Below are 18,832 nucleotides of genomic sequence, written 5' to 3'. Positions count from 1 at the left end.
ACAACAGAAAACAAATTACAGAGTGCTTAATGGATGTGGTTAGTTATCTTCCAAAAATGAAAACTAGAAGCTTTACTCAATACCTTTTATTCAATAGTTTATTTTAATTTTCTTTGCCTTAACCAAGTTCATCCATGAAATGACTTTCAAGGTTAGAGATTCCAATTTAAAAATATTAATATAAGAAAATCTCTAGTAAGATTAATATAAAAACATGAAATGTAGCTATAGGAATTGCCTTGTGAAGGATCATCAAATTTCTAAAAATAATTCTATCCAATGGACACAGAAAAAAAATCTAACATGGAGAAATCTATCAGTAATTCTAAATCTCAATTATATTTTGGCAAACATTAACAATTATTTCTCAGATAAAAACTGATTTGAAACAGAAAGCCACTCCGAGTTAACAATGAGGATGAAAATGTTGATTGTACCGTTGAGAAAACAAGTGCTTTAGCCCCTGGATCTCTCAGCTGGATTCTCATCAGAGTTCTGACCACAGCTTCCACTTTTGTAGAATGGCTGCCCTTTGAACACAAAGAAGAAAACATGTTATTACCAAATAAAATCCAGTAAACAGTGGAATGGAAAACTAACATAAAACACTTATTATCAAAACTATATGATAGGAACGTATGTGTTCATCCTTTTTCATTTTGTATCTGCTGGAAATTTTCTTTAGCCTCAAACTGTACAAGATACGGACTTACACCCTGAGAGGATCAAATATAAAAACGCACACCAGAAAGTCATACAGTGATATGACCCTAAGATAAGAGCTTTTAGTTAAGTGGCTGGGTTTTTAGTTACAAAATTTTGTTACTTTAGATAAGCAGAATTTATATTAAAAACACTCTTCATTTCAGATATTATGGCATTGAAAATGTTCAGAATATAATGAATCAAAACTCCAAAGTAAGCAAATAGTAAAGAATCTAACCCACAAAGAACCCTTTCTTACAAGGGCACTACAATGACAGAGGTACAAATGACGTCCACTTGGACGGAAGCAGATTTATACAAAGCTAGATAAACACTGAAAGAGTGCTTTTTGTACTTTTCCATGACCATTTCCAGGATAAGAGTATGAAAATGAGAAAAAGTGAAGAAATAAGAAAATGAAGAAATAAGGCAAGTGCTTTTGTAGCCTTCATTGAGAAAGTCTTCCTCCTGGAATGCTCTGGGAGATGGTACGACAGGGAGATCAGGGGCATGAGATTTTGAGTGAGATAAATCGAAATTCATCTGCCAGTGCTGCAACTCCTTTAGTTCTATAGATTCCAACTTTCTAAGCCTTAGTTTTCTTATCTGTCAAGCAGGGATGATAATTACATCTATTTCCAAAGGTTGCTGCGATGGTTAAATGAGAAAACGAATACAAAGCGTTTGGCCCAATAGTTGGCAAACAGTAGATACCCAATAACTTACTATCTTTCAGAGACATTAAATATGAGCACAACAATGACAGAGATTATCCTACAAGGGGGGGCAGGTCTAACCAAAAAGAAGTAAAAATATTCCCATACTACTCTTCTCCTCAAATCACACACCCTTACTACTTTTACACAAAGAGACACTCAAAGGTAGAAATATAAACAAAACAAGGAAGAAGGCTTTACTAATTTTAAAGTTACCAACAAAGAATTATGGGAGAAATTAAAAAATTCTCGTATTAAAATCCTGGATCTACATTTATTTCTCTGGATATGCAGACTTTCAATTATACTTGCAAGGTTAAAAAGTATAAGGGACCTACTTCAATCTAAAACTTATCTTAAATAAGAGCAAAATTATTTCAAATAAGAGAAAACAGGAAATTAGCATAATGTGATCATTTAGTCGTTTAGACAGAAACTTCCATGTTCCTTGCAAGGTCTCATTTTCAAAGATATCTTCAAGTGAAATACCAGGATAACTATGAATGCTTCTATCAATTAAGCTGCTTCTTACAAAAATTTCAAAAGAAAACAGAATAGTCTTTTATAAGCAACATTCCAAACCGGAGTGCTAACTCTATGAAGGAAAAGACTAGAATATTCTCTTTTATCAAAATTTGGCCAATTCAGTGGTAGCTCTCAGTGATCCCTTCCAAATGCTACAATTCTGAGCCATTTGGTCCCGGTCCAGTTACTTCCTACTATGAAAGAAGAACAATACGGAAGTCTGGAAATCCAAAGCTCTGCTTGGCAGAAAGCTACATGGGGAGTGAGATGGCCTTAATACCCTTTTCTTCCAGATGGACAGAAAGTGGCTATTGAGAATGAGAAAACTGAAGAAAGAAGAGGGTAGCTCATATATATCTGTGTTCCTTGGTTTGAGCAAGCATGCCTTACACAATTTTTGAAAACAAAGCCAAAATGCATAATCCTTATGTTAGACCAATGTGTTAAAGCAGTTTCTCCCAAAGATTTCACATTTTAGACTACTTGAAGACATTTAAATTATCATAAATTATCATTACAAATGTTGCTTCAAGTTACAAGATGCTGTGTTGAAAATACACTGCCTTTGTGAGTCTATTTTAATAAAAATTCATAATATGTTGCTAAATGAAAAGTTAATGCCCTAGACAGTGAAGGATTACCAATCTAAAAAGCATTACTGATCTTTCTAAAAAGAAAGGCAGTACAATGTAGGAGAAAAACTGAATAGAAGTTAAATAAGGATCTGGTTTCTGTCCTATTTGCTACATACAGCACAAACACTTTTTGGATAAATTCTTTTTTGGCCGCCCACACGGCATGTGGGATCTTAGTTCCCTGACCAGGGATCCAACCCATCCAACCCGTGCCCCCTGCAGTGGAAGCACAGAGTCTTAACCACTGGACTGCCAGGAAAGTCCTTGGATAACTTATTAAAAATTACAAAAAAGCAATGTATGTTCATTGGACAACTAAGTTAATAGAAGTTTAGGATTAAAAAATTTAAGTCTATTATTTTTATGCCTTACTCTCTCTAAACACCACTAAGAATTTGGCATTTATTCTGTTAGACCTTCTTGTGCATTTTAGAAGCCTCTATAAAAATGCACACACACCCACAAATATTTTTAAATGTGTTTTATAACATGGCCTTTATATTTAACATTGTATCTTGGCAATCTTAACCACGTAGGACCTTTACATATACCTCACCTCAATGGCTGCACAATATTTAGGATACAACAATTTATTAAATATTTGTTTATTAATATATATTTAGGTTGATTTCATTCTTTTTTGTTCTTACAAACAATACTTCAGTGACTATGCTTATACTTATACCTTTGGGTACCTGTGCACATATTTTTGTTGGAAAGGCATATAATGTGGAACTGTTGGTCAAAAGTTAAAGAAAAACTGGTTTGTAGGACCTCTCATATACTGTACATGTTAAATTTATGTTGTAAATATTTTTCTAACTTTCTATATGCAGTTCACATTTAATTGTATAAAATGCAGTAATGTAAGCAAAAGTGCTATATTATATTAGCTTTAGTAACTCACAAATGCTTGATGAATGATATGTGGATTTAAAAACTAAGTATTCTTTTTTTAATTAATTAATTAATTTATTCATTTATTTTTGGCTGCTTTGGGTCTTCATTGCTGCGCCCTGGCTTTCTATAGTTGCAGCGAGTGGGGGGCTACTCTTTGCTGCTCTGCAGCATGTGGGATCTTCCCGGACCAGGGCTCGAACCCGTGTCCCCTGCATTGGCAGGCAGGTTCTCAACCACTGCGCCACCAGGAAAGCCCAAAACTAAGTATTCTTTGACTTTACTACTTTATTAGACTTTTCTATGTTTGTTTGACATTTAAATTTGTCTTTCATAAGGGAAAGATGAGAGATTTTATTTAGAGAATAGCTTTTTCCTCAATTAATTGCCCTGCCATGATTCTATCTAGTATGATTTCATATGATATTATATCATATCTCAGAGTACAGTATATTCCTGTCATTTATCAGTTGATATTTGTTTGAAAACAAGGACCAAATGGCATTTACTTTTATATCACCTAGAGCCTAGCATGGTCCTTTGTAAATAGTATACACTCAACCAGTTTACTTAATGTAAAAAATTTTAATATCTATGTTTAGGCTTCTCAATCCCAAACACACCTGAGGAAAACAATGAATAAACAAAATAAAAATAAAAGCGGGTTAGAATACAATTAAATACTCAACATATTTTTTTGGTCATTTAGAATGATTAACAACAGGCAAATCAAATCTTGCAATTAATCTCTTTTATAATTGAGATTATAAAATTATAAAAGCTAGAGAGACTCACACAAGAGCAGTCTTGAAAGACGAGCAGATTTAATCTAACACAAAGCAGACCTGAGGTGGTTTTTGGATTAATACTGTGTAATGAAATCACTGGAACTGGTCTAAAAAGAAGGTACCAGTTGGAGGGTGGTGCCATCTCATTCTGGTCTATCAACACTCATTTTTTCCCCTACCTACCAGCAGTGATAGGAGAGGTTAATAAAGTCAGCAAACCCTGTGGACTTTTATTTCCAATCTTTAGAATCAGAGATACCTACCACATTAGGCCTCTATTCTTAACTTTTTTCTCTCTTCTGCTTGTGTTTTTACACTTCCAAGTGAAAAGCAAAAGTCCCCAAATAATACTGAAAAGACCATGGTTGGTCTAAGAGCAGAGTAATAAAAGGGATCAAAGGGATCAAACCCTCTAGCATTTCAGGTGAGTTCATGCTGGATTATTCAAATCATTCAACAAAAACTTTCTGTGCACATAAATGACAAGAACTATACTAGGCACTGAATATACAATGATGAAAAGATACTCCCTTATTCTCAAATACACATAGTCTAATGCATGTTACAGAATATGGAGAAAAGCAGAGGATAGTTTTATACTGCTGGGCTGGCCTGGAAGCGACTTAAGTGAATGCTTTATTATACCATCTTAATAAGCATTATGCACATTCTACTGTTCCTTTTAATGTTTCTTTCTATCTCAAATACATAAATGAAATTTGGCTCAGATCTGTCAGTTTCTGAGACGACTACTCAATGTGGTCACTGCTACAGTAAAGAAATATTCACTTTGTTAAAAAGATTAAAACAGGAAGGAGATGGGTTATATCTATATAGGAGAGGATCACAGAAAAAGCAAAAGAGATATGGATGAGGAAAACAGAGATATCAATCCATCCCTGTGCAAGGTGTTAACAGAGTACGAATATTCTCAAGACAGGTACACTGGGAGCCTTAATCCAACCCAGTTTATGTTTTAGCTCTATCAGCAAACACATAGATGCAAAGTTAGGCTGGAATTAGGGAGGGGGGGTGCATGGAAGAGAAATCCCCCAAAACTGCTAGATCATTTCATAATATATTAGGCTGACAGAGTTGGATTTAATTATAAGCAGCTCTGCCCTCTTCTGAAGTTCCTGTCCCTTTCCTCATTTCTATCCTTTCTTGGTAGTCTCTTCAGTTTTTCCACATGTATATCTACCAACCCTACTCTATGATTAATGCTTGGTTTTTCTTCATGTTTCTGAAACATCAAAGACCAAGGCCCAGCTTTGGAATGAAGACCCATCATCTGTCCTCTGCCCGCCCCTGACTGTATCTTTGTGGCTGTTCTCTCTGAGGCACTAGCTCTCTCTAAGGCCAACTAGGGAACTATGAAAGGAGACATATAATGTGCTACCACTCATATCAAGTTAGTGCCTCTCCTGGTCTTCCTCTCATGAGGTAAGTAGCCAAGAGCATTATAACACTTAACACTGAAGGAAAAGGATGGAATTTTCCTTCTTTACAACAAAAGAATCTTACAAAGTGTTCTTTATGAAGACCTTTGCTCCCTTGCTTGTAATTTAATGAACAAAACCAAACTAGATCTCAAAGCTACACATATAGGTCTTTCCCTTTCTGGAAAATTAAGTACAAAGTTAAAAGCTCCAGACCATTCAGGCTGTCAAGGCAATGAAAAATCAGTAGAGATCCATTAGCAATAAAGGCCAACAAAGAATTTCTCATGAAATCTGGCCTAGAGGTTGTCTAATAGCATAACTAGAAATCAGAAATGTCTCGTAGCCTCTTATCTGCGCTAAGTAGGTACAACTAACTTATTTTTATCATAGAGTTAAACTTGATTGGAATAAGCAGCTACACATTTCCAGGCTCTTGTTAAAATCTGAGAACCTAAACTTTGAGTTAAAAGCTGTTAAATGTGTTAAAAGGATGGAAAATTCAGTTTTGTTTCTATTTCTATTTTCTATTTCTATTTCTATTTTGTTTCTATTTCTACTCAGGAGATGAAGAATTCCAATGAAGCAATCAAGTAGTATTTGATTTAGACTTTGATCAACCCCTCTCCTCCAAAATAGGTCTAAATATTTTACCAATGCATCTTAGAGTGAGGTACTGCTTTTTTCTCTGAAGTCTTGTTATTGGGGAAAGAGGAGGGAACAATAGGAAAAATCCATGAGTATAGCATAGAAGACATACTGTAGCTGGCTTTACCCTATTCCCTTCACATCTATTTTCTATCTGTTGAGACTCCTTATTTAGGGAAGGAAGGAAAGGAAGGAGAACAGTTATGACACCTCCCAACTGTAGCAGCAAAGCACTACTTCTACTTGATGTATATAAATAAAAGAAAAATAGTGCTCTCTATGACTGGAAAGTTATTGTTGAAAACTGGGAACTCTGAAGCAGGGCTTGGCAATCCATGACTCTGAACCAACGGTTTGTTACCCATTATATCGCTTCTTCACCAGTCTAGTCCTTCTTCCTTTGGCCCCTTTTATTTTCTGTTTGTCTAATCTGTCCACATTGCTCTCCCATTCCTTTTTCTTTGTAATATATATGGATTCTCATGGTCATGCTCAGCTCCAATGGCAGAATTAAGGGCTAAAGTGGCCACTGTGTTCTGAAGAACATCAGAAAAAAAGTCAACACAATGGAGACGATGAATGTACTGAGGCTTATTTTTCATCAAACATCAGAGAGAATATTCATGTTTATAGGTTACTTTATGTCAACAGGCAGACTAAATCTTTAGGGATTTTATAGATACTATATATTTATATATTATCTTTAATGTATCTTTATAATATATTAATATGATATATTAGTACATATGTTTATATATTATATATATTCCATACATATTCCATACATACACACTAATATAAAACATGTCAAATAATGTCTTACAGTATGGGGGTTGCCAGTCACTTATGACTCTAAAGTGAAGGCAGAATGAAGTCATTTTCAGAAGTGTAAAAACTCTGATTTTCCGTTCACACGCTTATCATGTTAAAATTTCTTGATGCAGTAGATCACAGCAAAAAAAGAACTGTAGAATGAGGATTACATGAATAATGGTGCCAGATAAGGCTGACACAGAAATGAAGGAAGCTAGCTAAAAAAATGAGAACTTCTGCTACACTGGGGTACTCAGAAGATTCTTCCTTGAAAAGCGAAGTTTAAATGAGAGGATTAGGATTACATTCCTTTCTGCACGACTTCAATCACTCTGCTTGGTTCTCTAATGAAAAGTATTTATATTATAATATTGTACACACCATTTACTGATTTTTTTTTAGATATGGAAGTCACATCTACAATTAGATAACAAAACATGACAGTATAAACATTATAATATAAAAATGATACTATAACAAAAATTAGAATGTGGAAGGGAAAAGAAAGAATGAAGGAAGAAGAGATGCACGAATTTCCTCCTATTTTGACGTGAGGACTATTAGCAGATACTGTCTACAGCTAGTACTTCAAGAAACAAAATTTATGTATATTACTGAAAGTCGTAACTAAAAATAGAAACTGGCAATAGAAATAGGCAAAGAAGGAAGAATGGAGAACATTACTTTTCACTGTATGCCGTTTGTTTTATTCTGAATTTATGTTGATGCTTTTGTGCAAATTACTTCTACTAAAAAATAATATTACACTTTTTGTTTACCCTGATTTCTTACAGATGAATAAAGGTTTTAGGGGAATGGGTGGGAGGCTTGTAATTCTGGGACCTTTTAAGCTTACTACATTAGTGATACAATTGGGACTGTGTTTATCACAAGTGAACTGGTGTTCTGAATTATGCCATTACCCTAGTGCTGCATGCTATTGTACCTGCAGTACCTCTCACTGCTCTAGGGTCAAATGGATGCCTAACCTGTGCTAGCTGCCCTGGATAAGAAGTTTCAGCCTTGTCAGAAATGGGACAATCACATCTGAAACAGAGCAGGGATAACATTTAAATCTTCCAGTTATTACTTGTACTGGTTTTTTGCAATCTTTTAAACCTACTACAAGAATCAAAGATCCTGAGATTAGAGATTTTTTTGAAGATTCATTTAACTGTAGAACATCACTTTAAAAAAGACAAATTTACACAATTTAGCTCCGCTTCCCCCCACCCGCCGCAAAAGAACTATGATCTCTAATCAGTTGTATGATCATAGATTTTTCTTTAGGTTTCCTTGCTGATATGTAACTTGATCTGTTTCCTATTGTTTAGTATAGAAGAAGTCATTTCCTGTCTTAGTACTTTCTGACTTTCATTACTTTTATTCTGGACTTTTCCTTTTGAAGCAGAGCTAACTCTTTCAGTTTGCCTGTGCTGTCCATAGTAGTTCCTGCTGAGTAAGATCAGTTAGCATTGTTTTGTTTCTGTCTGCACCTGTTCACCATGCTAAAAATCCATGTTGATAGTGACAGATACAATTTAGTGCAGTTACACAGCTTGTATGATTGATCTCACAAAGTAGGAATACTTTTCAAGCATATGCCTGGGTTGGGTTCTTCACATGTTACTTGAATAAAGTTCAATGGAAACTCCATCCAAGCAGCCTATGTGGGAAATTTTACAAGTGCACTTAGCCACAAAAATATCATCCTGTTGTTTAAAATACTTGGAATGATTATTTCAAAGAGATAAAGTTAGCAACTGCAGAAAAGTTAAAAATTTTACTTGGAGCCAAAGGTTTTTGGGGATATTATATGTAAATGCTAATCAGTGGTTTACTTGTCCATCCATCCATCCATCCAACCATTTATAATATAATAAATTATATTTATTCATGACATTTTCTAACAAAAACACTTAACTGTGTTATAAATTTACCAGTTAATATTCATGTATTAATATTACACTATACATTAATATATTATACATAATATTAATTTACCAGTTAGTATTATCATATCACATATCTCATATGAAAATATTTAGATAAGCATATTTACCAAATTACTTTATGTCAATTTTAAACTCAGTCATAATTTTATAGTTTTATTCCACCCAGATATTTTATTTGTATTTAGAAAGTACAAGACAGACTTCACAAGTCACCTTTGAATCAACTGAACAAAAAGTCAAAAAGAAAAAAAAAAAAAAGAAAAAGAAAAGAGAAAAACAGAAAGGAAACAAGAGGATTCTACACATAGTAGAATATGACCCATGGTATTACTAGGTTTCTCTGAGAGTTTTAATGTAGAAATACAGTATTTTTTTCCTCTACAAAAAGGCTGTATAAAACATCTCTACTATCAATAGATTTGCTTGTTAAAAATGTAGTTTCCTGGACCAGATCCGAGATCTAACAAGTTAAAATTTATGGGAATGGAGCCTGAAAAAATTCTTTATTTTAAAAAGCAGACCACTTGATTATTAGACACTCAAAAGTGTGAGAAGATGAAGCACTGTAGTGTGTGTGGGACAGGTGGGAAGGCTTTGCTATGGCTATATCCATGTATTTTCTCCTGGATAGAAACTTATGACATAAGAGTCGTGTCCATTATGGGGTCACAGTTTCCACTGACAAAAATGCTTTTATGAAACCTAGCCAAACTGAGGACACGGGGAACAGGCCACGTGGGGCATATGTTCTGCCAGGAGGCCTACTTCACCCTCTAAAATGCCTGGCAGCTGTCAGAACTTGCAGGGGGAATTTTGTTTACTTTGTGAAATGCCCAGTAGGTTCCAAGGGTCATTCAGGAATACTGTCACACTGCTGTTAGGGTAGATAGAGTCTTTAACTTAAATGCATCCACTAATTCACTAATGAACATTTTACTCATTTTATTTATATGGTCAGTCAATAGGATTCCTTACATTGTGAAATACCAGTAGAAAAAAATGTCTTATATTATTTCATTCTATTTTTATGTTCTCCAAATATCTTTTGTCAGAGATCAGCTATATGATTAAGCACCATGTATGATATTACACTGTTTGCTATGTCCGAGAGCCTTGACATGAATGCTTAGAGTAAAATAAACATTTCAGATAAAAACTTTAATGAAATGAAAAATTAATTCTCAGGAGTGTTTAATAAAAATCAGGGATTGGATAACCAACAATAAAAAAGAACCCCTAAGTTTAGGAATAGTATGAACTAATATTTATAAAAGTTCAAAATAATGCCTTCATTATTCATATAGAGTCATCTTTATATCCCTCAACTCCAGGACAGATGATGTGACCATTTAGTGGGGTCGTTTCAGATGGTCAGAGTACAGTGAGAGTCTGAGAAAACGATAAGCACATGCATTAAGGAGAAGGTGGCAGAAATGTGACAGGCAGCAGAAGGCAGAAGTAGCAGACAGAAATGGTGACAGAAAACAAAAGTTAATGTAGCAAGAAGCAATGTGAGAATGTGGAAAAGTGATAAAACTTGCTTGCATAGTAAGTACAATATTCAGTCATGTATTTAATGAAAAGGAAATGTAAATATTTATGCATCAAAAAGAGAAATTAACTTTAGTGAATTCTGTATTCTTTTAATTTTTTTACAAGATCCTTCAATTAATTCATGTGTTTATCAATACCCATGAAAGACAGGAAGAAGTCAGAACATAATAAACAGTATTTGTACAGATATCCCTGTTCCAACAGGACAGCAAATGTAACTGTCCTGATCTCTCTCCTGGATGTCTAGGAAAGCTGCCATAAAATGAACAGGTGTTTGGGTTTGATGGGCTCAACGACTCAGTTTCACAGAGGCTGTGCTGTTTACTGGTAGCCAGAGCAATCACTTCCTAAACCTTACTGCATGAAGCCTGACACACCAGTTCTTTCTTATGCTCGTTCCCCATACTGTGATGAAAGCCTTCACCTAAGGGTCAGCAGCCCTGCTTAGGCCGTGAATGCTATCTGTGGCCCTTGGGATGCTTGAGGCCAGATGAAAAGATAAAAGGGAAGAAGAAAAGGCTAAAAAAAGACTTTTTATGGGAAGGAAAAGGAGAAATAAACTATTAGAGTAGGAGGAAAAGGGGAGGGGGGACTGAAAAGGAAAGCAGTTCTTTGTGTGGTGAATAGGTTAAAGTATACTAACTCTGGACATTATATACCGTCCACGTGGACCACATATTCAACATTCAGATCTCATTGGTTCAGCTTCTACCACCTTTACTCCTCCACCTCACTTGAGTCACCCACTTCTACAGTCACATCTGGAGTACCGAAAACCTGTCCCTCTGGAAAGAACTAATACAAATATCATATGATATCGCTTATATGTGGAATCTAAAAAATGGTACAAATGAACTTACTTACAAAACAGAAACAGAATCACGAATGTAGCAAACAAACTTATGGTTACCGGGGGTGGGAAGGGAGGGGAGGGATAAACTGGGAGATTGGGACTGACATATACACACTACTATATATAAAATAGATAACTAATAAGGACCTAATCTATAGCACAGGGAACTCTACTCAATTCTCTGTAATGACCTATATGGGAAAAGAATCTAAAAAAAAAAAAAAGTGGATATATGTATAACTGATTAACTGTGCTGTACTCCTGAAACCAACAAAACATCGTAAATCAACTATATTTCAATAATAATAATAATTAAAGATCTCCTATTCTCTGATAAGGACCCTTATAGCTTGGTTGTGCAACAGCCCAACCTACACTTGTTAGTTATTCGATTTCAATGAGATCTCTGCTTTCTCTCTACATATCAACACTCTCCCTGTCTTTTCAAGAATCTTGTATTACGCATTATCCCTTTTCTCTCCTATATCTTCAATCTACTCTTCTTTATTGAAGATTAAACATGCTCAAGAATCTTTTATATTAAACAGAATAAAACAAAAAAACACAAAGCCTTCCTGCACTTCATATCCCCTTCTGGTTACAACACTCACTTTTCTACTTCACAGCTAAATTTATGAAGTAGTTGGGCATTTTTCTCTTTTGACCTATTCATTTCCTGTTCACTTCTCATTCCCTCCCGATCTGCTTTTTGCTAATACATTTCCACTGAAAGGGCTCCTTTCCAATGACCTTCAGTAGCCAAATTAGTCCATCTTGTAGCTGAGCCACCTTCAGCATCAAGGGAAACAGCTGATAACCGCCTCCTCCTTGAAGCCGAGTTTCCATTGCCTCTGTTGGCAGCATGTTCTCCAGGACTGCCTATGCCTCTAGTTGCTCTTTCTTGGTCTCCTTTTTCAGCTCCTCTCCCTTTACTCCATTTTTAAAAAAAGCTATGGAGTGCTGCAGGACCTGATCTGAAGCTAAATTTTATGTTTCTTTCCTTAGGCCAGCTCATACACTTTCATGGCTTCCAAGATCACTTATGCCAATGTCTCTGAATTTTCTCTCTCCAGCTCCATATATTAACACTTTGCTGGAAAGTTCTATGTGGATGTCTTCGGCACTTCAAATATAGTATATCTAAATGTACCCTTCTTCCAAGTACCTTATATAGTTAACTGTACTTTCAGTCACTTGATTTTTCACATCAGAAACCAGGGGTCACCTACGAAATCTCCCTCTTCATCATCAACCCCTCCGATACTGTATCTCATTCATCAACTCTATTCCAAACATCTCCTGAATATATGTACTTCTTTGCATCTCCACTGCCACCAACCTAATCAAAGCCACCATCACTACTGTTGTAGCCTCCTAAATTGGTCTCTCCAAATTTTTTTCTACTCTAGTCTTTTCTATTCCTGCTAATCTAATTTCCATACTGTAGCAAGAGGAATCTTTTAAAAATCCAAGTCTGATCATGATACTTCTCTGCTTATAACATATAACATGTTAATAGCTTTCTTTACATGAAAAGAAGATGCTCAGATGGCTCTTCAGTATCTGGCCCCTCTTTGGATTCGACTCATTTCATTCCATTCTCCTTTGTGTTTTCTACACCGCAGCTACTCAGTTCCATTTGAGTTTCTTCTTGTCTCAGACCTATTCACATACTGGGATTTTTGGTTGTTTGTTTTTTCTGTCTTGCAGCCTCCTCCCAACAAGATCACTTTTACCCTCTCTCAGGCTGGCTGATCCATTCATCCTTTAGACATCTACTTAACTGCCATTCCCTCGGAGAAGCCAGGTTTGATTTTCTTTTGTAGTGCTTATCACATCAATTATTTGCTTAACGTCTGTGCTTTCTGCCTCAAGTCAAACTCCTTCCCCCGACTGCCAAAATGTAAAATCCATGAGGGCAGCAATCATACCTGTTTTATTCATGAGTGTGTGTTGCATCTGTGAAGCCCAGCACACTGCCTGGCATACAGTATGTGTCCAGTAAACATGTACGGGAAGAATGAATGAATGAAAGTTCATCCCAACTTTGGGATTCTGTTTACCTCAACACACTTGAGAGCACTGTGACTGATATTTTCAGGTTTTACTCAAATGACAGTGGGAATAAATAGCAATTAGATATTCCTTAATGGAACTGCAGTGTTCTCGGGAGAGGGCATCCTAACAACTGCCTAACTCCTGGCAGCTTCAACTTGTGGTTAATTCTACTCACAAAATACAACCCTGAAAAATAAGTGAGCGGAGAGCATCAGGGACCCAGAAGGAGAAGAAATGAATGAAAAATATTCTACTACCTCTTGCTTATGAGCCAGCTGCCCCATTCTCCCAACCACTCCTTCTGGCCTATATTCCCTACTATACTCATACATTGAGTTGTCCATGGTCTAAGTTTGGTTAGAGAAAAAAAAAAGCATGCTTAAGTAAAACAAAGAACAAAAAAGTCTAGTAAAGGCTTCTCATTAAATAAATACCCCTTAGGCAGAAAGTCCAGTTACAGATCCTATTTGGATTTTAAATTATAGTCTTATTTCTTAAAGTTCTGAAGGAAGCATGGGAAAAAAATTAGGAAAACAAAGGGAAGCTTTGGCTATACTCTGAAATACCAACCCACGCCGTCTAAAAGTGCACTACCTCCTCCTTGTGACAGTCTTCACTAACTTCAATAATCAATTTATTTTATCCTTCAATTTGGTGGGGCACATCTTTTTTTCCTGATACCCGGGGCTGAATGGAAGAATGAAGAAAAAGAAACCTTGAATTTAACCAGAGCTCTATCAATTTGTAATGGACAGAAACACTGCAAAAATAGTAAGGGACTGGAATTCTAAGATGTTACTTTTTTTGCCACGATGGGCATAACTATTACTAACTAACTATGTCTGAAAAAGCTTTCTTGTGTTCCTCCCACGAGGAACAAGTAGATGGTAAAGCTGAGGATTTCAGGCAGTGTATCTACAGACAGACAACAGTGGTTGCTCCATAGTCACTGGGCCAGGCTTGTTCTGATTTTGATGCTCTCACGGCCAGATACTGATTCCTATTATCTTGCTCTGACTATGCGTCTACACGTTCTTAACTGACTTTACCTTCACAGGGATATCGTCTTCCTGGCTGGCTTTCTCTGAGGTGAAGACATACGAGATTTCTTTATGAGATGTGGTCTGGCGGCAGATGGCACACTTAATGGAGCTCCTGTGAGACCCCACGCTGTACTGTTCGATAATAATTGAAATGCATTCATTACAGAAACAGTGCCCACAGGTCAGTACTGCCCACTAAAAAAGAAAACACATAGAATATGCCTCAGTGAGATGCTATCAAAGATGCCTTCCAATCTATAAACATATTAAAAGGAGAAGAGAGTCATAATTTCATTTCCTATTTCATAATATAAATATCCTTTAAGTCATAAAAACTAAGTTATACTTTTAAACTAACTATTTTTTAGTCCAACTAGACTAAGCTTTCATAGTCTTTAGTTCTGTTCACCCTAATAGGAGGATAATAGTCAGTCATCATTATTTTGTAAGATGCTCGTGTTCTCATTTCAGCATTTAGGAAAAATGCAAATTACTCTTTAGCACTCTCACAGAATAGACTGACTACAACATTAATTTGGACATAATGTCATATTCAGTATATTCTACACAACTTAGTAATAAGCAGATTTACATTTTCACATGTTAAAGCATTTATTATATAGAAAATGAGATGGAAATGTTAAAGATAATAAAATTTCTGAGACAATCTAGTTGCGTGAATCTCATCGAAACTAAAAGCAAAGAAGAAACTACTTACACCATGATCCTTTCCATTTTTATAGTAATTTTTATCAAAATGTTTTTATCACTGATTTTTAACAGAAATTGCCAGTATCTGTAATTACTATTCTTCTCCTCCACTACCAATCTGTCCTTTTAAGATTTTTTATCAATAAAATATCCTTTAAAATCTTATCTTCTCTATGAATCGTGGAAACTAAAAGGTATGTTCTTTCTGATTATTGCTGGTCAGAATATGGAACTCATATATTTAGGCTTCTACTCTCAGCTCCATAGAAAAAAGTGCCAAGGACACTTTTACTCATTTAATAGTAATAGACTTTTCTTTCAAAATTTGAAAAGCAGTGAATATACCGATATTACATACATTTATTTATCATACAAAGTAGGAACTTACAGTATCATAAATCACATTTCATAAAGTAAAAATAAGAATCTCTTTGAGGAAAACTAATACAGTTCCATTAAGTTTATAGACCTTTGTATACTAATATTCACAAAGAAATATACTTAATTGATATAATAGTCTTCTAAAAATCACATATGAATTCCCTCAGGACTGCTGTTATTTGCCTTTAAATCCTGGTACTATTAGACAGTAATAATGTTAATTAAGAACTACATTACTATACCTTTGTCATAACTTAAGTAAATCTGTGTATGCCGTATTATATTTCTGTACAAGTACCAAATAACCACGGTAAACTGACAGACTCAAGTGACTGGAAATAATACTTAAAATTATTCACCTTTAATGAAAAAGATGGGGCTATTCTAGAAATATGTTTTCACCTATCACTTAAGGGAAAACATTGCTCAAACATATTTGGCACTAAGCCTGTCAGTTAACCTTTGGCCCTACCTTTCAGACAGAGGTACTATTTGCCTTGCATGCAAAGTTTGAGGGTGGGGCGAGTTGTATGTAAAAGCCTTTGAAGACTGTAAAGTATTTTACAAATGTACGTAATATTTATTATAATTTCACCTGTTTTCCCAGTTGCCGAGCACAGATTGGACAAGGTTCTGGATTAATACCTCCTGATGTTTTGTCCTGAGACTATCCAAAAAAGAATTAAAACATATATTAGTTATATTTTAAAAGCTGTTACATGTTTTACAACTCATTTATAAAAGTAAATGTTGGCAATTAAAATAATCTAATAATTGAGATGACCTAATAATTCATATATTAATACTATCATTCCTGGGATTTACAAATAACATTTATTTAAGGTGTGAAGAAAAAAATGGACTCAATTTTTAAGTTTGTTAAAGTTATATTACTGTATTTGTGATTATGATAGAAGGCAAAATAAAAAGCAAAATATGATATAATTTACCTAAATTCTCAAATTTTACTTTCATGTTAGATATATATTTTTTTTTTTTTTTCGGTACACGGGCCTCTCACTGTTGTGGCCTCTCCCGTTGTGGAGCACAGGCTCCGGACGCACAGGCTCAGGGGCCATGGCTCATGGGCCTAGCCGCTCTGCGGCATGTGGGATCTTCCCGGACCGGGGCATGAACCTGTGTCCCCTGCATCGGCAGGCGGACTCTCAACCACTGCGCCACCAGGGAAGCCCCTAGATATATTTTTTTAATAAAGAAATAGAATATTCTGCATGTCCACTTGGCATGGGATCAAAGACATTGGGAAGAGGCAGCATTTATTCACATAACCCTTATTAATACTGATTTCTTCTCCGTATCCTTTTTCTAATCTCACCAAGGCAAAGCAAATAATTAGAAACCAGAAATGTTACTGATTTGAGACCTAATTATGCCTGGAAATTATGTTGAAGTATAATAGCTTTTCAAAGTCTCTTTAAAAACGGAAAGATTTCCAAAAAAGTCATCAAATGAACAGGTTTTAAAACTGAGGAAAACAAAGGAAAGTAAATTAGACTCATAGACTACTAAATTGTTCTTGATTATCCTTTGACTCTTATAAGCAGAAAAAAAAAGCTAAATTGTGCATGGATTCAGAAGTTCTAATGGTTAAAACAATTCCATTAACTACAATGTAAGTACGCAGCATTTAAAAAAAGTTGGACTGAATTATTCTTTTCCTCTGTTAATTATTGATTTGTTTCAGGTAACATAGCAAACCACCTAAAACCTTAGTGGCTAAAAAAACATGAATTTCTCCTGATGCTACAGGTCACCTGGGTTACTTTGGGATGCACTGATTTGGCTTGGGCTGGATGGTCCAGGACGGCCCACATTCATATCTAGCAGTTGGTAGGCTAGCTGGTCTGAGGAGAGGGCTAAGCTGAGGTTTTTGCTCCTCAAGAAAGGTAACCTGGGCTTCTTCACATAGTCTCAGAGTTCCAAAACATGACACAATTGGGAGAATTCCAAAGTGCGTGGACTTTTCAAATCTCTGTGACACAAGGCCAAAAACAAGTCATCTGCCTAAGCCTAGAGTCAGTGTAGGAAGGCATTAACCAAGAGCAAGCACGCAAGAGAAGGTATTACTATAGCATTTTGTAAACAATCTACCAGAATTTACAATACCTCTTGTTTTCTAATTTACTTAATGTAAGAATTAGCATGTTTTCCATAAAGGGCATGATTGTAAATATTTTAGGCTTTGTGGGCCATACGATCTCTACTGCAACTCCTCAACTCCGCTATTATAGCACAAAAGCAGCTGTAGACAATACTTAACGAATGAGTATAGCTGTATTCCAATAAAACTTTAGTTACAAAAACAGGTGATGGGCTGGATTTGTCCTATGCTTAGTAGTTTGCAGATTGCTTATTTTCCTTCATTTATAGAGTAAATATTATTTTCTTATATTTTTTGCCAAATGGGTTTTCCTACATAGATTATATCCTTGGAATTTTAATTTTTTTTTTTTTTTTTTTTTTTTTGTGGTACGTGGGCCTCTCACTGTTGCGGCCTCTCCCGTTGTGGAGCACAGGCTCAGCAGCCGTGGCTCACGGGCCCAGCCGCTCCGCGGCATGTGGGATCCTCCCAGACCGGGGCACAAACCCGTGTCCCCTGCATCGGCAGGCGGACTCCCAACCACTGCGCCACCAGGGAAGCCCTGGAATTTTAATTTTTTAAAAAATAATTCAACATACAGAGGAGATCAACTTATGTTCCATAATTAAAAGAATCATCAACTATCTCTTAATTTTGACTCTCACATTTAAAGTACAGAAATCTTGTATTTTAAAAACTCATGTCCAGAAATATCAAGAATTTTTTTCCGAATGTTATTTTTCTATAGCTAGCATTTTGAGAGATTGACTTAAAGTTCTTCTCTTTTTTCCCCTGCCAAAATAGTAGTCATCATTATAATAATAGTAATAATATAATAATATTAATAGTGAATACCTAGAAAGTGCTTAATAAACCAGTAAACACTTTAGCACTTACATATATTAATTCATTTGATCCTCAAGAGAGCCCTACAAGATAGTGTTACTTTTTTCATTTTACAGATTGGACAAAGAGAAGTAAATAACTTGAATAAAGTCCTATATCTAGAA

General features: G+C 35.5%; 1 protein-coding gene across 3 annotated transcripts in view; it reads right to left on the bottom strand.

Moving 5' to 3' along the window:
• SHPRH (SNF2 histone linker PHD RING helicase) overlaps nucleotides 1–18,832 on the bottom strand; it is an 85,817-nt gene that overhangs the window by 6,722 nt on the left and 60,263 nt on the right. For all 3 annotated transcript variants that reach the window (XR_004352543.1, XM_032651325.1, XM_032651326.1), the window contains 3 exons: nucleotides 16,317–16,388; nucleotides 14,636–14,824; nucleotides 438–530 (listed from right to left, as the gene is read on the bottom strand). Coding sequence is in view for 2 of the 3 variants with exons in the window: in XM_032651325.1 (XP_032507216.1) it covers nucleotides 438–530; nucleotides 14,636–14,824; nucleotides 16,317–16,388 (354 nt within the window). In the remaining variant the exon portion in view is untranslated. The remainder of the gene's footprint in view (nucleotides 1–437; nucleotides 531–14,635; nucleotides 14,825–16,316; nucleotides 16,389–18,832) is intronic.

Source organism: Phocoena sinus, chromosome 12 (genome assembly GCF_008692025.1).
Source record: "Phocoena sinus isolate mPhoSin1 chromosome 12, mPhoSin1.pri, whole genome shotgun sequence".
Lineage (NCBI taxonomy): Eukaryota > Metazoa > Chordata > Mammalia > Artiodactyla > Phocoenidae > Phocoena > Phocoena sinus.
This window is presented reverse-complemented; position numbering and strand designations above follow the sequence as displayed.